This window comes from Salmo salar, chromosome ssa06, assembly GCF_905237065.1.
Source record: "Salmo salar chromosome ssa06, Ssal_v3.1, whole genome shotgun sequence".
NCBI lineage: Eukaryota > Metazoa > Chordata > Actinopteri > Salmoniformes > Salmonidae > Salmo > Salmo salar.
The window spans coordinates 81,989,159-82,013,990 of record NC_059447.1 but is presented as its reverse complement, the minus strand read 5'-3'; the positions used below and the strand labels follow the sequence as shown (position 1 = coordinate 82,013,990).

At 42.4% G+C, this 24,832-nt stretch overlaps 2 protein-coding genes across 2 annotated transcripts in view; both read left to right on the top strand.

Moving 5' to 3' along the window:
* Window positions 1-3,250: 3,250 nt before the first annotated feature.
* LOC106608205 (cytosolic 5'-nucleotidase 1A-like) overlaps window positions 3,251-24,832 on the top strand; it is a 30,304-nt gene continuing 8,722 nt past the window's right edge. The window contains exons 1-2 of the mRNA XM_045721077.1: window positions 3,251-3,367; window positions 24,278-24,314. Coding sequence (XP_045577033.1) covers window positions 3,281-3,367; window positions 24,278-24,314 — 124 coding nt within the window. The 5' untranslated portion in view covers window positions 3,251-3,280. The remainder of the gene's footprint in view (window positions 3,368-24,277; window positions 24,315-24,832) is intronic.
* On the top strand, window positions 4,139-22,990 carry LOC123743521 (cytosolic 5'-nucleotidase 1A-like). Its single transcript, XM_045721260.1, has 5 exons — window positions 4,139-4,166; window positions 4,525-4,647; window positions 7,687-7,874; window positions 9,682-10,014; window positions 22,859-22,990. Exons 1-5 carry the CDS (start codon window positions 4,139-4,141, stop codon window positions 22,988-22,990), a joined length of 804 nt encoding a protein of 267 aa, XP_045577216.1.

The following is a 24,832-nucleotide window of genomic DNA, read 5'->3' as shown; positions in this document are numbered from 1 at the left end:
CCCTTTGCCTTGATGACCGCTTTGCATGCTCTTGGCATTCTATCAACCAGCTTCATGAGGAATGCTTTTCCAACAGTCTTAAGTCTTAAGGTGTTCCCACACATGCTAAGCACTTGCTGGCTGCTTTTCCTTCACTCTGCGGTCCAACTCATCCCAAACCATCTCAATTGGGTTGAGGTCGGATGATTGTGGAGGCCAGGTCATCTGATGCAGCACTCCATCCCTCTCCGTCTTGGTCAAATAGCCCTTACATAGCCTGGAGGTGTGTTTTGGGTCATTGTCCTGTTGAAAAACAAATGATAGTCCCACTAAGCCCAAACCAGATGGGAGGGTGTATCACTGCAGAATGCTGTGGTAGCCATGCTGGTTAAGTGTGCCTTGAATTCTAAATAAATCACTGCCAGTGTCACCAGCAAAGCACCACCACACCTCCTCCTCCATGCTTCTGGGTGGAAACTACACATGCAGAGATCGTCTGTTCACCTACTCTGCGTCTCACAAGGACACAGAGGTTGGATCCAAAAATCTCAAATTTGGATTCATCAGACAAAAGGACAAATTTTGACCAGTCTAATGTCCATTGCTCGTGTTTCTTGGCCCAAGGAAGTCTCTTCTTATTATTGGTGTCCTTTATTAGTGGTTTCTTTGCAGCAATTCGACCACGAAGGTCTGATTCACGCAGTCTCCTCTGAACAGTTGATGTTGAGATGTTTCTGTTACTTGAACTCTGTGAAGCATTTATTTGGGCTAAAATCTGAGGTGCAGTTAACTCTAATAAACTTTTCCTCTGCAGCAGAAGTAACTCTGGGTCTTCCTTTCCTTTGGCGGTCCTCATGAGTCCCAGTTTCATCATAGCGCTTGATAGTTTTTGCGACTGCATTTGAAAAAACTTTCAAAGTCCTTGAAATGTTGCGGATTGACTAACCTTTATGTCTTAAAGTAATGATGGACTGCCGTTTCTCCTTACTTATTTGAGCTGCTCTTGCCATAATATGGACTTGGTCTTTTACCAAATAGGGCTATTTTCTGTATACCAACCCTACCTTGTCATAACACAACTGATTGTCTCAAATGCATTAAAAAGGAAATACATTCCACAAATTAGCTTTTAGCAAGGAACACCTTTTAATTGAAATGCATTCCAGGTGACTATCTCATGAAGCTGGTTGAGCGAATGCCAAGAGTGTGCAAAGCTGTCATCAAGGTCAAATTGGGGCTACTTTGAAGAATTTGAAAATACAAAATATGTTTTGATTTGTTAGACTTTTTTTTGGTTACACCATGATTCCGTATGTGTTATTTCGTAGGTCTGATGTCTTCAATATTATTCTACAATGTAGAAAATAGTCAAAACAAAGAAAAACACTTGACTGAGTAGGTGTGTCCAAACTTTTGACTGGTGCTGTATGTAAATAAGGTACTTCTGTTTGTTTTTGTTTTTTTAATTTGCCAAAAAATCTAAAAATCTGTTTTCACTTTGTCATTATGGGGTATTGTGTGTAGATTTATGAGGCTTTTTAAAAATGTAATCCATTTTAGAATAAGGGTGTAATATAACAAAATATGGAAAAAGTCAAGGGGTCTGAATACTTTCTGAATGCACTGTATCTCAAGCAAGTGTCATAATTGTTGAAGTCGTGTTGAATGGACCAAACTGCAGGCGGAATGTGGATACTCATCTTTTAATGTAAAGAATAATAAATTAAAGCAAAGTATACACAGGAAAACAATAAACACGAAACTCACTACAGGCGAAAAGGCTTACTACAAACAAAAAGACTAGCAGTGTTAGCACAACCACCCACAAACCCAAGTGACAAACATACTCCTAAATATATGACTCCCAATCAGGAACAACGATCACCAGCTGTCCCTGTTCGGGAGCCACACAGACCCACATAGAAATACAACACCCAGAACACACATACACAGACATACTGTGCCGCGTCCTGACCAAAACTACACAACAACACCCTCTGCTGGTCAGGACGTGACAGCAAGCTAGTTCAACATATCTGTTCCACTAGTAAAATGTTACATGTCAGGCATTTTGTAACAAATAGTTTACAGTTGAATATAGATTATATATGGAGGACAGTCTATATTGTATGTTGACATTAATTTGTAAACATTTTTCATGTGGTGACACATATTTTAGGAATTGTCCAGAAACTCTAATTTCAATTTGTAAGAATATCCAGTCTGTATTTTTTCACTTTTAACTGAACAGAAAGGGTTTATCATATGTATATTGCAGTAAGATGTGAATGGTTGATTCATGTTTTTATGTATTATCAACACATTGATACAAACCAATTGAGATGCTGTGGCAGGACCTGAAATGAGCAGTTCATGCTCGAAAACCCACAAACTCCCACAAACGTCGCTGAGTTAAAGCAGTTCTGCATGGAAGACTGGGCCAAAATTCCTCCACAGTGATGAAAGAGACTGAACAACAACTACAGGAAATGTTTGGTTGCAGTCATTGCAGCAAAATGGGGCACAACCAGTTTTTTTTTAAGAAGTATTACATATTATGTTATTTGTTCAGTCAGGTTCCTTTCATCTAATATTAATTTTTGGTTGAAGATCTGATAACATTCAGTGTAAAATATATAAAAACATAGAGAAAATCAGAAAGGGGAAAATACTAGTCTAGTGCACACCAGCCAGGTTGTAGTTGGTCTAGACTAGTACAAACCAGCCAGGTTGTAGTTGGTCTAGTCTAGTACAAACCAGCCAGGTTGTAGTCAGTCTAGTACAAACCAGCCAGGTTGTAGTTGGTCTAGTCTAGTACTAACCAGCCAGGTTGTAGTCGGACTAGTCTAGTACTAACCAGCCAGGTTGTAGTTGGTCTAGTCTAGTACAAACCAGCCAGGTTGTAGTCGGTCTAGTCTAGTACAAACCAGCCAGGTTGTAGTCGGTCAAGTCTAGTACACACCAGCCAGGTTGTAGTTGGTCTAGTCTAGTACACACCAGCCAGGTTGTAGTTGGTCTAGTCTAGTACAATCCAGCCAGGTTGTAGTCGGTCTAGTCTAGTACACACCAGCCAGGATGTAGTTGGTCTAATACAAACCAGCCAGGTTGTAGTTGGTCTAGTCTAGTACAAACCAGCCAGGTTGTAGTTGGTCTAGACTAGTACAAACCAGCCAGGTTGTAGTTGGTCTAGTCTAATACAAACCAGCCAGGTTGTAGTTGGTCTAGTCTAGTACACACCAGACAGGTTGTGTCATCGTTTCATAATCCCTGAATTACACACTCACACACACTGCAGGCTCTGATGACGGTGAACTCCAGACTGAGGCAGCTCTACCCCGACAGTGAGGAGCTGTTTGATATCGTCCTGATGACTAATAACCACGCCCAGGTCGGGGTGCGCACCACACACACACACACACACACACACACACACACACACACACACACACACACACACTGCAGGCTCTGATGACGGTGAACTCCAGACTGAAACAGCTCTACCCGACAGTGAGGAGCTGTTTGATATCGTCCTTATGAGTAATAACCACGCCCAGGTCGAGCTGCGCATCATCAACAGCATCAACCATCTGTACAACATGCCTACAACCATACAACACTCATAATGCTCTGCCACACGTACTGCATGTCACCGCCACGCCTACAATGTTATAAGACATATCTCAAATCAAATCAAATGTTATTTGAGAACCCATGCCAAATCTTTTCAGTCTCCTGAGGGGGAATTGGGTTTGTCATGCCCTCTTTAAGACTGTCTTGGTTTGTTTGGACCATGATAGTTTGTTGGTGATGTGGACAGCAAGGAACTTGAAGCTCTTAACCTGCTCCACTACAGCCCCATCGATGAGAATTGGGGCATGCTCGGTCCTCCTTTTCCTGTAGTCCACAATCATCTCCTTTGTCTTGATCACGTTGAGGGAGAGGTTGTTGTCCTGGCACCACACGGTCAGGTCTCTGACCTGCTCCCTATAGGCTGTCTCATCATTGTCGGTGATCAGGCCTACCACTGTTGTGTCGTCGGCACACTTAATGATGGTGTTGGAGTTGTTCATGGCCATGCAGTCATGGGTGAACAGTGATTACAGGAGGGGACTGAGCACGCACCCCTGAGGGGCCCCCGTGTTGAGGATCAGCGTGGCAGATGTGTGGTTACCTATCCTTACTACCAGGTGGGAAAGAGCAGTGTGGAGTGCAACAGAGATTGCATCATCTGTGGATCTGTTGGGGTGGTATGCAAATTGGAGTGGGTCTAGGGTTTCTGGGATAATGGTGTTGATGTGAGCCATGACCAGCCTTTTAAAGCACTTCATGGCTACCTGTTTTGCAATGTATATTCATGTTTCATTGCATGATTGGACATCCAACTCTATGATGTTCTTTTGACCAAATATGTTGTTTTTAATGTTTATATGCTGTTGTTCATGATATGTAGTAGCAATCTTTGGCTACCAGCCTGATGACCATACCATCACATTTCTATGAGTTTCTGATAAAAAAAAAAAAACAATGGTTCCCTCTACCTGACAGATTTAACCATTGAGAGATTTTGTACGACCGGAGGGAAAAGCCCCATTGGCTATTTGAAGGCCTACATAACCAACCTGTACCTCTCCAAGGATGGAGAGAAAGTCACTGAGGCCATTGAGGAGGGTAGATGGTGATGCTACTGGTTTAAGATGGACTGGTTTTGGTTAGCATGGATGCTAAGTCAAAAACTGTAGATGTACATTGTGATAACACTTTATAGAATATCCTACAGCTGTAATGCATGGTTGATGCTGTTGTAATAGGTTGTGACTAGATGGTATACAGCCAAGGACGAGTTTACAATTGAACTACCATGAGAGTTTGGACTTCATTTTGGAGAGGATGAGTTGGATTCAGATTACACTGTTAGTTTTACAGACAACATAATTGTGCAGTTTCAGTTAATAAAACTGTAGCTCAGTTGGTAGAGCATGGTGTTTGCAACACCAGGGTCGTGGGTTCAATTCCCACGGGGGGCCAGCACAGAAAAAAAAAACGTATGAAATGTATGCATTCACTACTGTAAGTCGCTCTGGATAAGAGCGTCTGCTAAATGACTAAAATGTAAATGTAAAATGATGAAATTACTGATGATGAGGGTAATGTTGCTTGTATGCGTGTGCTTGCTGTAACTGTCACCTCCTAATGTCATCCCCCTGTCATACTAGGTAGCTAGTTCCACAGTAGTTGCAGAATGAAGGACTTTGTGTCCCGGTGTTGTTGCCGTTCATGTTCACCCCATTGGGTAGACTGTATCACGGTGATGTCTAGATGCTTACCAATATGAGTTATTTCTTACAAGACTTAAATCCTAGACAAAAATAAACACAAATTGGTCACGTTATACTAGCTACCGGCGACTCAGTGAAAGTACAGCTGTCCAGTGGGAAGCACAACGCCGGTGCACTGGTCATTCACACTGGCTTGCCCTGTCGTCGTTATTACAGAGGGCAATAACATTAGCTAATTGTCATCACCTAGTGACTCACAGCTAGCTAACTAACCTAACTCTCTAGTTAGCTGTTACCTGTAACGGCTGTCTGAGGAAGAAGTGGACCAAAATGCGGCAGAGTTAGGATTCGTCATATTTAATTACACGAACACTATGCAATTTACAAAAACAACAAAACTGATAGCCAACACAGTCCTGTCAGGTGCAACCACAATGACAAGCACAATTACCCACGAAACACAAAGGAAACGTAGGCAACTTATGTGTGACTCCCAATCAACCACAACCCTCTACAGCTGTGCCTGATTGGAAGTCACATTGCCAAAATCAATGAAACAATAAAACACACACACTCCCTTCTGCTACGTCCTGACCCAACTACACCCTCTACTGGTCAGGACGTGACAGTACCCCCCCCCCTCAAGTTGCAGACCCCGGGATGCTCCTAAAAAAGGAAAACACAAGAAAATCCCCAATACCCCAACAAAAAAGAACACCTAAACAATAAGGGAGGGAAGGGAGGGTGGCTGCCGTCACCGACGGCACTGTGCTACACCCTCCCTCCCCAACCCACCTATCCTGGAGGTGGCTCAGGTGCAGGACGTGGACCTCGCTCCACCTTCGGCGTTGCCTACTTTGATGGCGCCGATAGCTGCGCCGGGCAGACGGGCCACTCGGGCTGACCCTGGCAGACGGACCACTCGGGCTGGGCCGGGGGGCAGGAGGGCCCCTCGGGCTGGGCCGGAGGACGTTCCGGGCAGTCTGGCCACTCTGGCAGTTCCGGGCAGTCTGGCCACTCTGGCAGTTCCGGGCAGTCTGGCCACTCTGGCAGTTCTGGGCAGTCTGGCCACTCTGGCAGTTCCGGCTCACCAGGCTGGGGAGACATAACGGAGACCTGGCTCTGGGCGCAGGCCCTGGACTCACCAGTCTGGGAAGACCTGCTGGAGGCCTGGTTTGAGGAGGTGGCACAGGAGAGACCAGGGTGGAGAGACCCACTGGAGGACTGGTCCGTGGAGGAGACACGGGCTTGACCAGGATAGGGAGACCCACTGGAGTACTGGTCTGTGGAGGAGGCACGGGCTTGACCAGGATAGGGAGACCCACTGGAGTACTGGTCCGTGGAGGAGGCACGGGCTTGACCAGGATGGGAAGACATGCAGGAGGCTTGGTTCTGGGCGTAGGCACAGGACGTGCAGGGCTGGGAAGACATGCAGGAGGCCTGTTTCTGGGCGCAGGCACAGTCTTTACCAGACAACCAGCACGCACCTCAGGACGAGTATGGAGAGCTGCCTCAGGTGACATCATTCCCACGACACGCTCATTAGGGCGAATGCCGTATTTTATGCACCATACTAGCAGCTCTCTCATCTCTCTCTCTCCTAATTTCCCCATTAACCCCGTCACAGTCTCTGCCTCATATCCCTCGCTCACCTCCAATGTCATCCCGACTGGCTCTGGTTCCGACCTCAGCTCCACGGACCTTCCAGTGTGCCCCCCCAAATTTTTTTATTGGGGCTGCCTCTCACGCTCGTTGCGCTCTCTCTCCTCGTAATAGCGCCTCTCCGCTCTTGCCGCTTCAATCTCCCACTGCGGGAGGCGATAATCCCCAGCCTGAGTCCATGGTCCCTCTCCGTCCAGGATTTGTTCCCAAGTCCATTCCTCCATAACTCTGTACTCCTGCTGCTCCTTCCTCTTCCGCCGCTTGGTCCTGGTTTGGTGGGTAATTCTGTAACGGCTGTCTGAGGAAGAAGTGGACCAAAATGCGGCGGAGTTAGGGTTCGTCATATTTAATTACACGAACACTATGCAATTTACAAAAACAACAAAACTGACAGCCAACACAGTTCTGTCAGGTGCAACCACAATGACAAGCACAATTACCCACGAAACACAAAGGAAACGTAGGCAACTTATGTGTGACTCCCAATCAACCACAACCCTCTACAGCTGTGCCTGATTGGAAGTCACACGGCCAAAATCAATGAAACAATAAAACACACACACTCCCTTCTGCCACGTCCTGACCCAACTACATCCTCTACTGGTCAGGACGTGACATTACCATAGTAACAGAAACTGGCAAATCGTACAGCGAGAGAATGGCAATTTTTGAGTCACTTCCGAAGCTTTATACCATCTAGCCATAACTGTTGTAGTGCGTTGTAAGACTTGTTATGCGCATGTATAAGCCCCTTATGTCTTATAAACAGGCATTGTTGCAGCGACCTTGTTTGCATCTGGAGATGTGGAGAACCAGCTTTCTGACACACAGCTGAAAGTAGCTTTTGCCAGGGACGCAGTCCTCTTCTCTGACGAGTCGGAGATCATCGTGAAACAACACGGCCTGGCCATGTTCTTTGAGCACGAGAAGGAATTTGAGAACAAACCTCTTGCACAGGTGATCATGAGAGGACTCTGAAGCAGAATACATGTCTCCATTTCATGTTAGCTTTTGACATGGTCGTTTGTGTCAGATTTCCATGATTTCCTTATCTCCCTATAGAGGGCTTATAGATGTTCAACTAACTAGCAACAAACGTTTTAACTAACTATCCCACTATCCCTAATACTAGACCTAACCCTTTCCATATTACTACCAAGTTGTTGCATATCTAAAGAACATCCATAATAGGGGACTATCCTAATAACGTGGAACTCATTGATATATTATTTACTTTGATTTTGGACAAAAGTAAAAAAAATAATACTAACCTCTCTAGGCTAGGCGGGACGAATTCGTCCCACCTACGTAACAGCCACTGCTATCCTGTGGCGCGATTTTCAAAACCTTAAAAATCCTATTACTTCAATTTCTCAAACATATGACTATTTTACAGCCATTTAAAGACAAGACTCTCGTTAATCTAACCACACTGTCCGATTTCAAAAAGGCTTTACAACGAAAGCAAAACATTAGATTATGTCAGCAGAGTACCAAGCCAGAAATAATCAGACACCCATTTTTCAAGCCAGCATATAATGTCACCAAAACCCAGAAGACAGCTAAATGCAGCACTCACCTTTGATGATCTTCATCAGATGACAACCCTAGGACATTATGTTATACAATACATGCATGTTTTGTTCAATCAAGTTCATATTTATATCAAAAACCAGCTTTTTACATTAGCATGTGACGTTCAGAACTAGCATACCCCCCGCAAACTTCCGGGGAATTCGCTAACATTTTACTAAATTACTCACGATAAACGTTCACAAAAAGCATAACAATTATTTTAAGAATTATAGATACAGACCTCCTCTATGCACTCGATATGTCCGATTTTAAAATAGCTTTTTGGTGAAAGCACATTTTGCAATATTCTAAGTACATAGCCCAGGCATCACGGGCTCGCTATTTAGACACCCGGCAAGTTAAGCACTCACCATAATCATATTTACTATTATAAAATGTCATTACCTTTTGTTGTCTTCGTCAGAATACACACCCAGGACTGCTACTTCAATAACAAATGTTGGTTTGGTCCAAAATAATCCATCGTTATATCCGAATAGCGGCGTTTTGTTCGTGCGTTCCAGACACTATCCGAAATAGTAAAGAAGTGTCACGCGCATGGCGCAATTCGTGACAATAAAATTCTAAGTATTCCATTACCGTACTTCGAAGCATGTCAACCGCTGTTTAAAATCAATTTTTACGACATTTTTCTCGTAGAAAAGCGATAATATTCCCACAGGGAATCTCCTTTTCGGCAAACAGAGGAAAAAAATCCCAAAGGCGGGGCGGTCGGGGTCACGCGCATAAGCCAGTGTCTCTTGATCGGCCACTTGAGAAAGGCGATAATGTGTTTCAGCCTGGGGCTGGAATGACGACATTCTGTTTTTTCCCGGGCTCTGAGCGCCTATGGACGACGTGGGAAGTGTCACGTTAGAGCAGAGATCCTTAGTAAATGATAGAGATGGAAAAGAAGTTCAACAAATGGTCAGACAGGCCACTTCCTGTAAAGGAATCTCTCAGGTTTTGACCTGCCATTTGAGTTCTGTTATACTCACAGACACCATTCAAACAGTTTTAGAAAATTTAGGGTGTTTTCTATCCATATGTAATAAGTATATGCATATTCTAGTTACTGGGTAGGAGTGGTAACCAGATTAAATCGGGTATGTTTTTTATCCAGCCGTGTCAATGCTGCCCCCTAGCCCTAACAGGCTAAGCCAACCCTATGTCTCAATCATTCACTCAGGGTCCCTTGAAGTGTTTCCTGGAGGCGCCGGGGAAGCTCCAGAGAAGGTTCTATGTCAAGAATGAGCGTATGACCTGCCCCATTCGTACCTACCTGGTAACAGCCCGCAGCGCAGCCAGCTCAGGGGCCTGTGTCCTCAAGACCCTCAGGAGCTGGGGCCTGGAGATCGACAAGGCCCTGTTCCTTGCCAGGGCCCCCAAAGGGCCACTCTTGCAGAAGATCCGGCCCCACATATTCTTTGACAACCAAATGTTCCACATTGAGGGAGCCAAGGAGCTGGTTACCATCACAAGGGGGAACTTATTGAGCAGCCAAAGATGTCAAAGACATGAGGTAGAGAGCCTCCTAGTTGTCACAAAAAATGTCGTACTCGTCACGGAAAATGTCGTACTGGAGAGAAGAGGACCAAGGCGCAGCGAGAATGTGAATACTCATGGTTTTAATTTCAAAAGAGTAAAGTATTCACTGACAAAACAATAAAGATGACAACAGCAACAGTTTTACAGGCTCTACAAACGCAGTGCAAAAACAACTTCCCACAACCCCAAAGAAAAACACACACACCTATATAGGACTTCCAATCAAAGGCAACTCAACACACCTGCCTTCAATTGGAAGTCCCAATCACCAACACAAACATTCACACACACAAAACTGTCACGTCCTGACCCCAAAACTAATCCAATAGCTCCATCTGCTGGTCAGGACGTGACACTAGTAGAGCTAAGTAAAAGGTTGTTTATACTGTAATGTCGTCTTTAGAGGACATCAGGATGTGTCAACTATGTTTTCTATACTGTACCCTTTTACTGTAATGTAAAATGGTTCATATGTTCTATTAACCTCTATGGGCTAGGTGGGACGCTGGCCTTATGCGCGTGACCCCGACCGCCCCCGCCTTTGGGATTTTTTCCTCTGTTTGCCGAAAAGGAGATTCCCTGTCGGAATATTATCGCTTTTCTACGAGAAAAGTGTCGTAAAAATTGATTTTAAACAGCGGTTGACATGCTTCGAAGTACGGTAATGGAATATTTAGAATTTTATTGTCACGAATTGCGCCATGCGCGCGACACTTCTTTACTATTTCGGATAGTGTCTGGAACGCACGAACAAAACGCCACTATTTGGCTATAACGATGGATTATTTTGGACCAAACCAACATTTGTTATTGAAGTAGCAGTCCTGGGAGTGCATTCTGACGAAGACAACAAAGGTAATCAAACTTTTTTAATAGTAAATCTGATTTTGGTGAAGGCTAAACTTGCTGGGTGTCTAAATAGCTAGCCCGTGATGGCTGGGCTATGTACTTAGAATATTGCAAAATGTGCTTTCACCAAAAAGCTATTTTAAAATCGGACATATCGAGTGCATAGAGGAGTTCTGTATCTATAATTCTTAAAATAATTGTTATGCTTTTTGTGAACGTTTATCGTGAGTAATTTAGTAAATTGTTAGTAAATTCCCCGGAAGTTAAGTCCCCGGTATGCTAGTTCTGAACAAAACATGCTAATGTAAAAAGCTGGTTTTTGATATAAATATGAACTTGATTGAACAAAACATGCATGTATTGTATAACATAATGTCCTAGGGTTGTCATCTGATGAAGATCATCAAAGGTGAGTGCTGCATTTAGCTGTGGTTTGGGTTTTTGTGACATTATATGCTAGCTTGAAAAATGGGTGTCTGATTATTTCTGGCTGGGTACTCTGCTGACATAATCTAATTGCTTTCGTTGTAAAGCCTTTTTGAAATCGGACAGTGTGGTTAGATTAACGAGAGTCTTGTCTTTAAAATGCTGTAAAGTAGTCATATGTTTGAGAAATTGAAGTAATAGTATTTCTAAGGTATTTGAAAATCGCGCCACGGGATTCAACTGGCTGTTGCGTAGGTCGGACGAATTCGTCCCGCCTAGCCCAGAGAGGTTAAAAAAGTGCTTTCTCGACCGTTTTTCAAAATTCTTTAGATTTTTTTGTCAAATACACATGTATAAGAACTGTATGAACATACTTTTGTCATATTTTATTGTCATTATTTTTTATTTTATTTTACTTGTCCATAAGGCATATGTTTTGTCCATTTGTAATATGATTTCAAAGGAAGTCAAAAGTCGAGTCAAAAGTCAGTGAACCATTGCCAAATGCAATAGGAAATGTCCAAATGCAATACGAAAGTATTGAAAGTGCCAAATCAGGATGTTTTGTCCATTTGCAATATGATTTAATAGGAAGTCAAAAGTTTAAAGTCAGTGAACCATTGCCAAATGCAATAAGAAATGTCCAAATCCAATATGAAAGTACTGAAAGTGCCAAATCAGGATGTTTTGTCCATTTGCAATATGATTTCATAGGAAGTCAAAAGTCAAAGTCAAAATTTAGTGAACCATTGCCAAATGCCATAAGAAATGTCCAAATGCGATATGGAAAGTATTGAATGTGCCAAATCAGGATGTTTTGTCCATTTGCAATATGATATCATAAGAAGTCAAAAGTCGAAGTCAAAAGTCACTTTTTTTGCCAAATGCCATAAGAAATGTCCAAATGCAATATGAAAGTATTGAAAGTGCCAAATCAGGGTGTTATGTCCATTTGCTATGTACGATCATAGGAAGTTGGTTTCCAAACCCAAAAGTCAGTGAACCATGTCCAAATGGCATTTATATTGCCCAAATGATATATAGCCCTGTGTTAAGCCATGAATCAACATAGATGGTCTATTTGTCATGTATGATGAGGGAGAAGTGGGACTCTTGTTTTTTAACAATTTTTTGAAAAATGTCCAAAATGACCAGGGACGCCTCCTATTGGATGGGCACGGGTGGGGGGTGCTTCCTACCCAACCGGTAGACCCCTTGCACCCCCTAAAGGCATTTAAAAACATTTTTTAAATGTGCTCCTGGTAACACATTCCAATCACCAGGTGCACGGCTGTCCATTTGCAATATGTTTCAATGGGCATTTAGCATCACGAATTTGACATGCTCAAAAATACTGCAGAAATGCAAAATTGACTGGCCCAATGAACTCGGTATGGCCGGGCAGTGATTCTGTTTCCTCTCCATCGCTCGTTGGTGTTGATTTCAGAATGTCAATATGTTTAACCTGTCTGGGCTAGGGGGCAGTATTTTCACGGCCGGATTAAAAACGTACACAATTAAAACAGGTTACTACTCTGGCCCAGAAACTAGAATATGCATATTATTAGTAGATTTGGATAGAAAACACTCTGAAGTTTCTAAAACTATTTGAATGGTGTCTGTGAGTATAACAGAACTCATATGGCAGGCCAAAACCTGAGAAGATTCTATATGGGAAGTGCCCTGTCTGACCATTTCTTGGCCTTCTGTAGCCTCTTTATCGAAAATAGAGGATCTCTGCTGTAACTTGACATTTTCTAAGGCTCCCATAGGCTCTCAGAAGGCGCCAGAATGTGGAATGATAACTCTGCAGTCCCGGGGCGAAAAACAGTAGGGGTTTTGGAAAGTGGTCATTCTGAGAACAATGACACTAGCGCCCGCGTGCATGTGATGACTCCATTTTCTATTTTCAGTGTTTGAACGGATACAACGTCTCCCGGTTGGAATATTATTGCTATTTTACGAGAAAAATCGCATAAAAATTGATTTTAAACAGCGTTTGACATGCTTCGAAGTACGGTAATGGAATATTTAGAATTTTTTTGTCACGATATGCACCGGCGCGTCACCCTTCGGATAGTGTCTTGAATGCAAGAACAAAACGCAGCTATTTGGATATAACTATGGATTATTTGGAACCAAAACAACATTGGGTGTTGAAGTAGAAGTCCTGGGAGTGCATTCTGACGAAGAACAGCAAAGGTAATCCAATTTTTCTTATAGTAAATCTGAGTTTGGTGAGTACCAAACTTGGTGGGTGTCAAAATAGCTAGCCATGATGGCCGGGCTATCTACTCAGAATATTGCAAAATGTGCTTTCACCGAAAAGCTATTTTAAAATCGGACACCGCGATTGCATAAAGGAGTTCTGTATCTATAATTCTTAAAATAATTGTTATGTTTTTTTGTGAACGTTTATCGTGAGTAATTTAGTAAATTCACCGGGAAGTTTTCGGTGGGTATGCTAGTTCTGAACAAAACATGCTAATGTAAAAAGCTGGTTTTTGATATAAATATGAACTTGATTGAACAAAACATGCATGTATTGTATAACATAATGTCCTAGGAGTGTCATCTGATGAAGATAATCAAAGGATAGTGCTGCATTTAGCTGTGGTTTTGTTTTTTGTGACATTATATGCTAGCTTGAAAAATGGGTGTGTGATTATTTCTGGCTGGGTACTCTCCTGACATAATCTAATGTTTTGCTTTCGTTGTAAAGCCTTTTTGAAATCGGACAATGTGGTTAGATAAAGGAGAGTCTTGTCTTTAAAATGGTGTAAAATAGTCATATGTTTGAGAAATTGAAATGATGGTTTTTCGTATTTTGCGCCATGCGCTACCATTGGATATTGGTGAGGCGTTCCGCTAGCGGAACCTCTAGATGTAAGAGGTTATTAACCTGTTGTGGTATAGGGGGCAGTATTTTCACTGCCGGATAAAAGACGTACCCGATTTAATCTGGTTACTACTCCTGCCCAGAAACTAGAATATGCATATAATTAGTAGATTTGGATAAAAAAACTCTAAAGTTTCTAAAATTCCATACAGGAATTGCCCTGTCTGACAATTTGTTGTCCTTCTGTTGCATCTCTATCGAAAATACAGCATCTGTGCTGTAACGTGACACTTTCTAAGGCTTCCATTGGCTCTCTAAAGCCACCAGAAAGTGGAATGGGGTGTCTGCTGTCTCTGGGCAAAGTACAGCAACTCTGTTTGTAAGTGGTCAGCCTGGGGACAGTGAGACTGTGATGCGCGTTCACGAGGCAAATGTACAAAATCAGCAGGCGATCAAATACTTTTTTCCCTCACTGTTCATAGAGCCATAAGTACATGGAACTCTTTTCCACATCAAGTAACTGATGCAAGCAGTAGAATTATATTTAAAAAAGAGACCTTATGGAACAGCGGGGATTGTGAAGGGACACAAACACAGGCACAGACACATGCATAAACACACATGATAACAAATGCACTATACACACACATACAAATGGATTTTGTGTTGTAGATATGTGGTAGTAGGGTAGAGGCCTGAGGGTAAACACTTAAGGGGGTGATAAGTTTTAGATTTTTTTTCTTCTAATTTTCAAAATGTTGCTCTTGGGTCTTGACTTGTGTTACATTTGCAATAAGAACATTTACGGTGGAGCGCGCTCGCCATCTATTGGATTTTTGCTGTGTGACACTTGGCATTTGCCATATGGCATTTGCAATCAGTTTTGAAGTAAACAACGTCCATTTGTGTGGTATTGTACATCGTGTATATGTTTCGTACGGTGCCAATAAGATCCCATTCATTTTTGTCCATTTCAGGGGGTGTTCCCTTACATTATCAAGCATTTCACAGATGTTATCCAGATACTGACTGTTAGCACTTGTTGGTCTATGGCAGCTTCCCACAAGAATGGGCTTTAGGTGAGGCAGATGAACCTGTAGCCATATTTCTTCAACAGTATTCAACATGAGATCCTCTCTAAGCTTTCCAGGAATGTGGTTCTAATTGGCAAAACATCCACCGTTGGCATTTCTGTCTTTTCTGTGGATGTTATAACCATGTATTGCTACCGCTGTATCAAAGGTATTATATAAGTGAGTTTCAGAGATTCTCAGAATATGAATGCCATCTGTTACTTGCAAATTATTGATTTCAATAACCTTGTTTCTAAAGCTAAATATGTTAACGTGATATATTTGTATCACTTTTCTGGGATGCTTGCTTGTTTTCATTGCTTTACTGGGAAGCTAAGCAGAAGTAGACATGCTCATGTTATTAATGTTAGTGAGCTGCACACAGTGGACTTCCTACTAGGGCACACCACCTCAGTGCTAACAGTATAACTCTTGTTCATAGGCACATGATTACGGTATACAATAGCTGTAGGATCAGCAGAGGCATTCAGCACAGTTAGAGGGACATAAATTAGGTTACTTACATTGTGATTTCCAACTCCCCTGGGATACCTGATAATGGCGTCGGAGGGGATGGCTGCTGTTTTTTGTGCTCCTAACCAACTGTGCTATTTTTTTTCACATTGTTTGTAACTTTTTTTGTACATAATGTTGTTTCTTCCGTCTCTTATGAACGAAAAGAGCTTCTGGTCATCAGAACAGCAACTGGAACTGGACAAAGAACTTTACTCAACTCGAACTGGACAACGTTTTTTTCTTTAATGAGTCCGACGTGAAGGATATACTGCTTTACTGAGACCAGGCCCAAATCCCTGTCATTCGCCTGAAGAAAATACAGAAATAGAAGTGGAGGAGGTCGGGGTGCTTTGTGAGAATTCATTGGCGAGTGGGTAAACCGCCTCTACCATCCGTTCTATTGGCCAACGTGCAATCACTGGAAAATAAACTGGATGATCTACAATCGAGACTACCCGACCAACGGGACATAAAAAAGTGTAATATCTTATGTTTCACCAAGTCGTGGCTGAACGACAATACAGACAATATAGAGCTGGCTGTATTTTCCGTGCATCGGCAGGACAGAGCAGTTACGTCTGGTAGGACGAGAGGTGGGGGTGTGTCTGTTTGTCAATAACAGCTGGTGCGCAATGTCTAATATTAAATACATTTTGAGGTATTGCTCACCTGAGGTAGAGTACCTCATGATAAGCTGTAGACAACACTATCTACCAAGAGAGTTTTCATCTATATTATTCATAGCAATATATTTACCACTACAAACTGATGCTGGCACTAAGACCACACTCAACGAGCTGTATAACGTCATAAGCAAACAAGAAAATGCTAATCTGGTGTCTCCCGAGAGGTGTAATGGTCTAAAGTACTGCATGCAGTGCTAGAGGCATCACTGCAGACCCGGGTTCGATCCCAGGCTGTATCACAACCGGCCGTAATCGGGAGTCCCATAGGGAGGCGCACAATTGGCCCAATGTTGTCTGGGTTATGGGAGGGTTTGGCCAGGGGGCTTTACTTGGCTCATCGCGCTGTAGCGACTTCTTGTGGCGGGCCGGGCGCCTGCAGGCTGACCTCCGTTGTCAGGTGATTAGTGTTTCCTCCAGCACATTGGTGCGTCTTGCTTCCAGGTTAAGTGGCAGGTGTTAAAACCTCTTACATCTAGACGTTCCGCTAGCGGAACACCGCTCCAATATCCAATGATAGGGCGTGGCGCGAAATACAAACTCCTCGAAAATCCGAAAACTTCAATTTTTCAAACATATGACTATTTTACACCATTTTAAAGACAAGACTCTCCTTTATCTAACCACACTGTCCGATTTCAAAAAGGCTTTACAACGAAAGCAAAACATTAGATTATGTCAGGAGAGTACCCAGCCAGAAATAATCACACACCCATTTTTCAAGCTAGCATATAATGTCACAAAAAACAAAACCACAGCTAAATGCAGCACTAACCTTTGATGATCTTCATCAGATGACACCCATACGACATTATGTTATACAATACATGCATGTTTTGTTCAATTAAGTTCATATTTATATCAAAAACCAGCTTTTTACATTAGCATGTGACGTTCAGAACTAGCATTCCCACCGAAGACTTCCGGTGAATTTACTAAATTACTCACGATAAACGTTCACAAAAAACATAACAATTATTTTAAGAATTATAGATACAGAACTCCTTTATGCAATCGCGGTGTCCGATTTTAAAATAGCTTTCCGGTGAAAGCACATTTTGCAATATTCTGAGTAGATAGCCCGGCCATCATGGCTAGCTATTTTGACACCCACCAAGTTTGGTACTCACCAAACTCAGATTTACTATAAGAAAAATTGGATTACCTTTGCTGTTCTTCGTCAGAATGCACTCCCAGGACTTCTACTTCAACAACAAATGTTGGTTTGGTTCCAAATAATCCATAGTTATATCCAAATAGCGGCGTTTTGTTTGTGCGTTCAAGACACTATCCGAAGGGTAACGAAGGGTGACGCGCGGACGTGTATCGTGACAAAAAAATTCAAAATATTCCATTACCGTACTTCGAAGCATGTCAAACGCTGTTTAAAATCAATTTTTATGCGATTTTTCTCATAAAATAGCGATAATATTCCGACCGGGAGTCGTTGTTTTCGTTCAAAGACTGAAAATGCAAAATGGACTCTTCACGTGCACGTGCGCACCCGTCTCATTGTTCTCAGATCGACCACTATCCAAATGCGCTACTGTTTTTCAGCCATGGACTGCAAAGTCATCTTTCAACGTTCTGGCGCCTTCTGAGAGCCTATGGGAGCCTTAGAAAGTGTCACGTTACAGCATGTTCTGTCATAGAGTGAGAACGATTAGTGACAGAGTTTCAGAGTTCCTCTGTGGAGATGGGAGAACCTTCCAGGAGGACAACCATCTCTGCAGCACTCCACCAATCAGGCATTTATTGTAGAGTGGCCAGATGGAAGCCAGTCCTCAGTAAAAGTCACATGACAGCCTGCTTGGAGTTTGCCAGAAGGTACCTAAAGGACTCTCATACTATGAGAAATAAGGTTCTCTGGTATGATGAAATCAAGATTGAACATATTGGCCTGAATGCCAAGCATCACGTCAGGAGGAAACCTGGCAACATCCCTACAGTGGATGCACCTGACCTCAATTTTGAGTCTCATAGCAAAGGGTCTGAATACTTATGTAAATAACGTATCTGTAATTTGTTTGTAATACATTTGCAAAAAATTCTAAAAACATGTTTTCACTTTGTCATAATGGAGTATTGCGTGAAGATTGATGAGAAAATAAATATTTTATCAATTTTAGAATAGGGAAAAAATTGAATAAGTCAAGGAATACTGTCCGAATGCATTGTAGTTAGGCTAGTAAACAATGCCCACTCTGGTATGTTCTATTGCGAACTGTCTGGGACTTGTTGTTCACTACTTAAAGATATTTTAGTTATTAAATCAAAGACAAAATGAACTGCAGTACATTGGTCTGAAATATATTAGCATAAATAGGCTACACAGAACTGTTGCAAACCCACTGTAAAATGAGAGCCTTTTACCATATTAAAACGTGTCCCAGTCCAACATGCCTAGTTCTGCCCACTGGGGCGTGGTTTACAAGGCGCTCTCTGAAATAACGCCTCGATCACACCCACAGTGTTTAGGCATTTTGGTACACCAGAAGTAGATTCATTTCCAATGGAATGCTGCGTTTGCCTATTTTTATATTTTTTTAAATTTAACCTTAATTTAACTAGGCAAGTCAGTTAAGAACAAATTCCTATTTACAATGACGGCCTACACCAGCCAAACCAGGACAACACTGGGCCAATTGTGCGCCGCACTATGGGACTCCCAATTACGGCTGGTTGTGATACAGCCTGCAATCGAACCAGGATCTGTAGTGACGCCTCTTGCACTGAGATCCTGTGCCTTAGCCCACTGCTCCACTCGAGAGCAAACACATAATATAACCGTAAAAAACGGCTGCAGGTTGGAGGGCCATCAAGCCTTGCAGCATTGTGTTGAAGAGTCACTTGCATTGTGTTCTGTGTGGTGCATACGTTGGATTTATCGAACGTATGCGTCAAACTCTATGTGCTGACGGCTTGACAGAAATGGAAGCAGAAGGTGAATGTTGAACTTTTGTTGCACATATATCTAGATGATGCTGCGTACTATTTACCGCTTTCTCACTATCGGTGTGATCAAGGCATCAGCGCTCGTATCGTCGTATTCCACCGGATCGAGTTCTCTCATCACACCCCCACCACACACTAGAATACTGCAGCACCGTTTCCACTGCCATAAACTCTCACATTGGTGCCACAAAAGAGAGAAGATGACGATGTATAGGTTCGCAGAAGAAATTGTGTGCTGTTTTTGGATATTGATTAGCGATTGTCAAGGATGCAAATAAATTCCCAAAAATGTGTGGAGTTCTTAGCTCAGATTATTTGTTTGCAACATGTGATGTATGAAGAGAGCTTCCTAAGCACTATATTCACTTGTGGGGTTCGAATAGCATGAGAAGACAACATATTTTGTGAGAAACACAAAATAGGGTACAAAATTATTTCTAGCTCTTAACCTGTCTGGGCTAGGGGGCAGTATTTTCACGGCCAGATAAAAAACGTACCCAATTTAAACTGGTTACTACTCTTGCCCAGAAATGAGAATATGCATATAATTAGTAGATATGGATAGAAAACACTATACATTTCTAAAACTGTTTGAATGGTGTCTGTGAGTATAACAGAACTCATATGGCAGGCAAAAACCTGAGAAGATTCCATGCAGGAAGTGGCCTGTCTGTCAATTTGTAGTCCTTCTGTTGCATCTCTATCGAAATTACAACATCTGTGCTGTTACGTGACACTTTCTAAGGCTTCCATTGGCTCTCTAAAGCATTCAGAAAGCGGAATGACGTGTCTCCTGTCTCTGGGCAAAGTACAGCAGCAGAGTTTGTAAGTGGCCTGCCTGGGGACAGTGAGACTGTGATGCGCATTCACGAGACTTTTCCATTTTTTTCTTTCACTCTTTGAATTAATACAACGTTGTCCGGTTGGAATATTATCGCTATTTTATGAGAAAAATAGCATAAAAATGTATTTTAAACAGCGTTTGACATGCTTCAAAGTACGGTAATGGAATATTTAGACATTTTTTTGTCACGAAATGCGCTCGCGCGTTACCCTTCGGATAGTGACCTGAACACACGAACAAAACAGCGATTCCACTGGCTGTTGAATAGAGTGGGACGCTAACGTCCCACCTAGCCCAGAGAGGTTAAAAGGGCAGTAGCCTACATTGAGTGTACAGTTTTCAATTACAGCATTATTTAATCTGCAGTTATTCTTCTATTTATTCTGTTACTAATAATATTTACATGTTAATTGTATATTCGGATTAAAATGATTATTTCTCACCTTTTAACGAAATAAAAATTCTCGCTTCAAAAATGTAAGCAGGTACAGTTGAAGTCGGAAGTTTACATACACCTTAGCCAAATTCATTTAAACTCAGTTTTTCACAAATTAATCCTAGTAAAAATTCCCTGGTTTAGGTCAGTTAGGATCACCACTTTTCTTAAAGAATGTGAAATGTCAGTATAATAGTTGAAAGAATGATTTATTTCAGCTTTTAATTCTTTCATCACATTCCCAGTGGGTCAGAAGTTTACATACACACAATTAGTATTTGGTAGCATTGCCTTTAAATTGTTTAACTTGGGTCAAACGTTTCGGGTAGCCTTCCACAAGCTTCCCACAGTAAGCTGGTATAACTGAGTCAGGTTTTCTAGGCTTCCTTGCTCGCACACACTTTTTCAGTTCTTCCCACAAATTTTCTATAGCGATTGAGGTCAGGGCTTTGTGATGGCCACTCCAATACCTTGACTTTTTTTTCCTTAAGCCATTTTGCCACAACTTTGGAAGTATGATTGGGGTCATTGTCCATTTGGAAGACCCATTTCCAACCGAGCTTTAAATTCCTGACTGATGTCTTGAGATGTTGCTTCAATATATCCACATAATTTTCCTTCCTAATGGTGCCAACTATTTTGTGAAGTGCACCAGTCCCTCCTGCAACAAAGCACCCCCACAACATGTTGCTGCCACCCCCGTGCTTCACGGTTGGGATGGTGTTCTTCAGCTAGGAAGCCTCCCTTTTCCTCCAAACATAATGATGGTCATTATGGCCAAACAGTTCTATTTTTCTTTTATCAGACCAGAGGACATTTCTCCAAAAAGTACGATCTTTGTCCTCATGTGCAGTTGCAAACCGTAGTCTGGCTTTTTTTATGCCGGTTTTGGAGCAGTGGCTTCTTCCTTGCTGAGTGGCCTTTCAGGTTATGTCGATACAGGACTTGTTTCACTGTGGATATAGGTACTTTTGTACCCGTTTCCTCCAGCATCTTCACAAGGTCCTTTGTTGTTGTTTTGGGATTAATTAGCACTTTTCGCACCAAAGAACGTTCATCTCTAGGAGAAAGAACGCGTCTCCTTCCTGAGCGGTATGATGGCTGCGTGGTCCCATGGTGTTTATACTTGCGTACTATTGTTAGTACAGATGAACGTGGTACCTTCAGGTGTTTGGCAATTGCTCCCAAGGATGAACCAGACTTTTGGAGGTCTACAGTGTTTTTTCTGAGGTATTGGCAGATTTCTTTTGATTTTCTCATGATGTCAAGCAGAGGCACTGAGTTTGAAGGTAGGCCTTGAAATACATCCACAGGTACACCTCCAATTGACTCAAATTATGTCAATTAGCCTATAAGAAGCTTTTAAAGCCATGACATCCTTTTCTGGAATTTTCCAAGCTGTTTAAAGGCACAGTCAACTTAGTGTATGTAAACTTCTGACCCACTGGAATTGTGATACAGTGAATTATAAGTGAAATAATCTGTCTGTAAACAATTGTTGGAAAAATTACTTGTGTCATGCACAAAGTAGATGTCCTAACCGACTTGCCAAAACTATAGTTTCTTAAGAAGAAATTTGTGGATTGGTTGAAAAATGAGTTTTAATGACTCCAACCTAAGTGTATGTAAACTTACGACTTCAACTGTATATTGCTGTCCGATAATACGTTCTGAGCTCTGTCAGAACGTGTTAGACAGACCACAAAATAGGTGAAGTGAACTGGCAAACGAGTTGCATTTTTTAACAGTGATAGTCAAAGAGACATTTGGCCTATCCCATGAGTGTTTGCGAGTTATATGACATGTCAGATCTGATGTAAGAGAATGCAGAACAACAGAGTTAGACTCGCTCATCCAAACATTTCCATAAACTTGTCATCGCTTGGTCTGTCCATCTACATTTGGAATCAGTGTTACGGAACTACCAGATCTAGAACTTTTCCATCCCAGGCCAAATATGAGTGAAATCAAACCTACCGATCCAGCAGCCACTAACACTGGAGAGGAAAAGGACTGGGCAGCATCAAAAGCCTGTTCTGACAGTTCAAAAACAAAGAAACCTAAACCCGTAAGTGATACATTTTTACATTTGCAGCTGTTGTTTGCCTTTTGCCTATAAAATCATTATCTTTACATGTACAATATTGCTAATTTATTTAATAAACACTTTTGCTTTATAATCTTGTTTTCCAAATAGCCCAAATCCCAAAATGCCATGACAATCGCCGTCTCCTCTCGAACACTTTTCAACAGGGTTGAGGAGCGGAAGATCTATGAGGAAGAGGGAGTCGAGAAGTACAATGGCCTACATGAATCAACAAGAGCATGAGAATGAGCCGCTCATGCCAGGTGTTGCGTTTCCCCTTCTGAAGGTATATTAGAGGGATTGAATTAACTAAAGATATGGACTACCTCCATGTCTGTACATGGGAGTATCACAGGGTGGGGTTGTGCTACGACTTCATATAGATTCTGTATTGTAGGTGAAGGGAAACGTCATTCACTCTGTGTTGCCAATGTCTTTAGGCCTAGATACAATTTGTGTAATGCATCTAGAATAGTGTTTTGCTCAGAATTACAATAGCCAACATTGTTTCCCACTGTTAGGCACCATCTACACATCAATGCATGAATGACACTTTGGCAGATTATTCTTGTTTTTCCCTATTTAAGCTGCACTACACTCTTAGAAGTAAAGGTGCCTGGAAAAACTTTTAGGGTTGCCACACCTACAGAACCTTTCCAGTTGAAAAAGGTTTCCTTGAGGAACCCCTCTGAAAAGTTAATTTGAGGAACCCTTGTGTAAAGGTTTGAAAAATAATCATTTTGTGATGGGAGGTGTTTAATTTTGAGCCTTTTTTTATAATATATTGTAGAGGTGGCTTTCTATGAGATTGGAGGTGTGGCTTATTGGAGGGGTGGCTTTCAGTCTAATACACACCAGCCAGGTTGTAGTCGGTCTAGTCTAGTACAAACCAGCCAGGTTGTAGTTGGTCTAGTCTAGTACAAACCAGCCAGGTTGTAGTTGGTCTAGTCTAGTACAAACCAGCCAGGTTGTAGTCGGTCTAGTCTAGTACAAACCAGCCAGGTTGTAGTTGGTCTAGTCTAGTACAAACCAGCCAGGTTGTAGTCGGTCTAGTGTAGTACAAACCAGCCAGGTTGTAGTCGGTCTAGTCTAGTACAAACCAGCCAGGTTGTAGTTGGTCTAGTCTAGTACAAACCAGCCAGGTTGTAGTTGGTCTAGTCTAGTACAAACCAGCCAGGTTGTAGTTGGTCTAGTCTAGTACAAACCAGCCAGGTTGTAGTCGGTCTAGTCTAGTACAAACCAGCCAGGTTGTAGTCGGTCTAGTCTAGTACAAACCAGCCAGGTTGTAGTTGGTCTAGTCTAGTACAAACCAGCCAGGTTGTAGTCGGTCTAGTCTAGTACAAACCAGCCAGGTTGTAGTTGGTCTAGTCTAGTACACATCAGCCAGGTTGTGTCATCGTTTCATAATCCCTGAAAACACACTCACACACACTGCAGGCTCTGATGACGGTGAACTCCAGACTGAGGCAGCTCTACCCCGACAGTGAGGAGCTGTTTGATATCGTCCTGATGACTAATAACCACGCCCAGGTCGGGGTGCGCCTCATCAACAGCATCAACCACTACGGTGCGTAAAACACGCATACAACACGCCTACATGCTCTGTCACGCGTACTGCAATGTTACAGCCATGGCTACAATGTTATAAGACACACCTGTTTTGTAATGTAAAGTATGGGACCTGTTAAAATCTCAAACCCTCTCTGACCCTGGGACACAGAGACACAAACTTTATAGAGAAACTCCAGCCCTGCAGCGGTTACCACCCCCTGGCTTCACACCTCTGGCCCTGGCTACTCTGTTGCTAGGGGGTTGCAAAAGGCCCTTCCAGAACACTCTTCGGTTAGATTAATGTGACCTGGTCAGTCAATCACAGGCTGTACCTGGTGGGGATTTCAAACCCGCAACACAGTCTGTGCTTTGAACTTAGGGTTGCAGAGACAACATGTCATAAGAACCCTGCACCACCTCAACTAATTTCTGGACCATCTACATGAACAATTCTGACTTTGGACATTCCCTGACCAAGCATCTTTGACACTAAACACTATCAATACTACTAGTTCCCTCCTTTGTGAAGTCGTG

Excerpts from the sequence above, each read along its gene's own strand:
- LOC123743521 (XM_045721260.1), top strand. The coding sequence starts at position 4,139 with ATGTGTGGTTACCTATCCTTACTACCAG. Across the intron at positions 4,648-7,686 it reads CACTGAGGCCATTGAGGAGG|GCATTGTTGCAGCGACCTTG; the intron begins GTAGATGGTGAT and ends TCTTATAAACAG. Across the intron at positions 7,875-9,681 it reads AGAACAAACCTCTTGCACAG|GGTCCCTTGAAGTGTTTCCT; the intron begins GTGATCATGAGA and ends TCATTCACTCAG.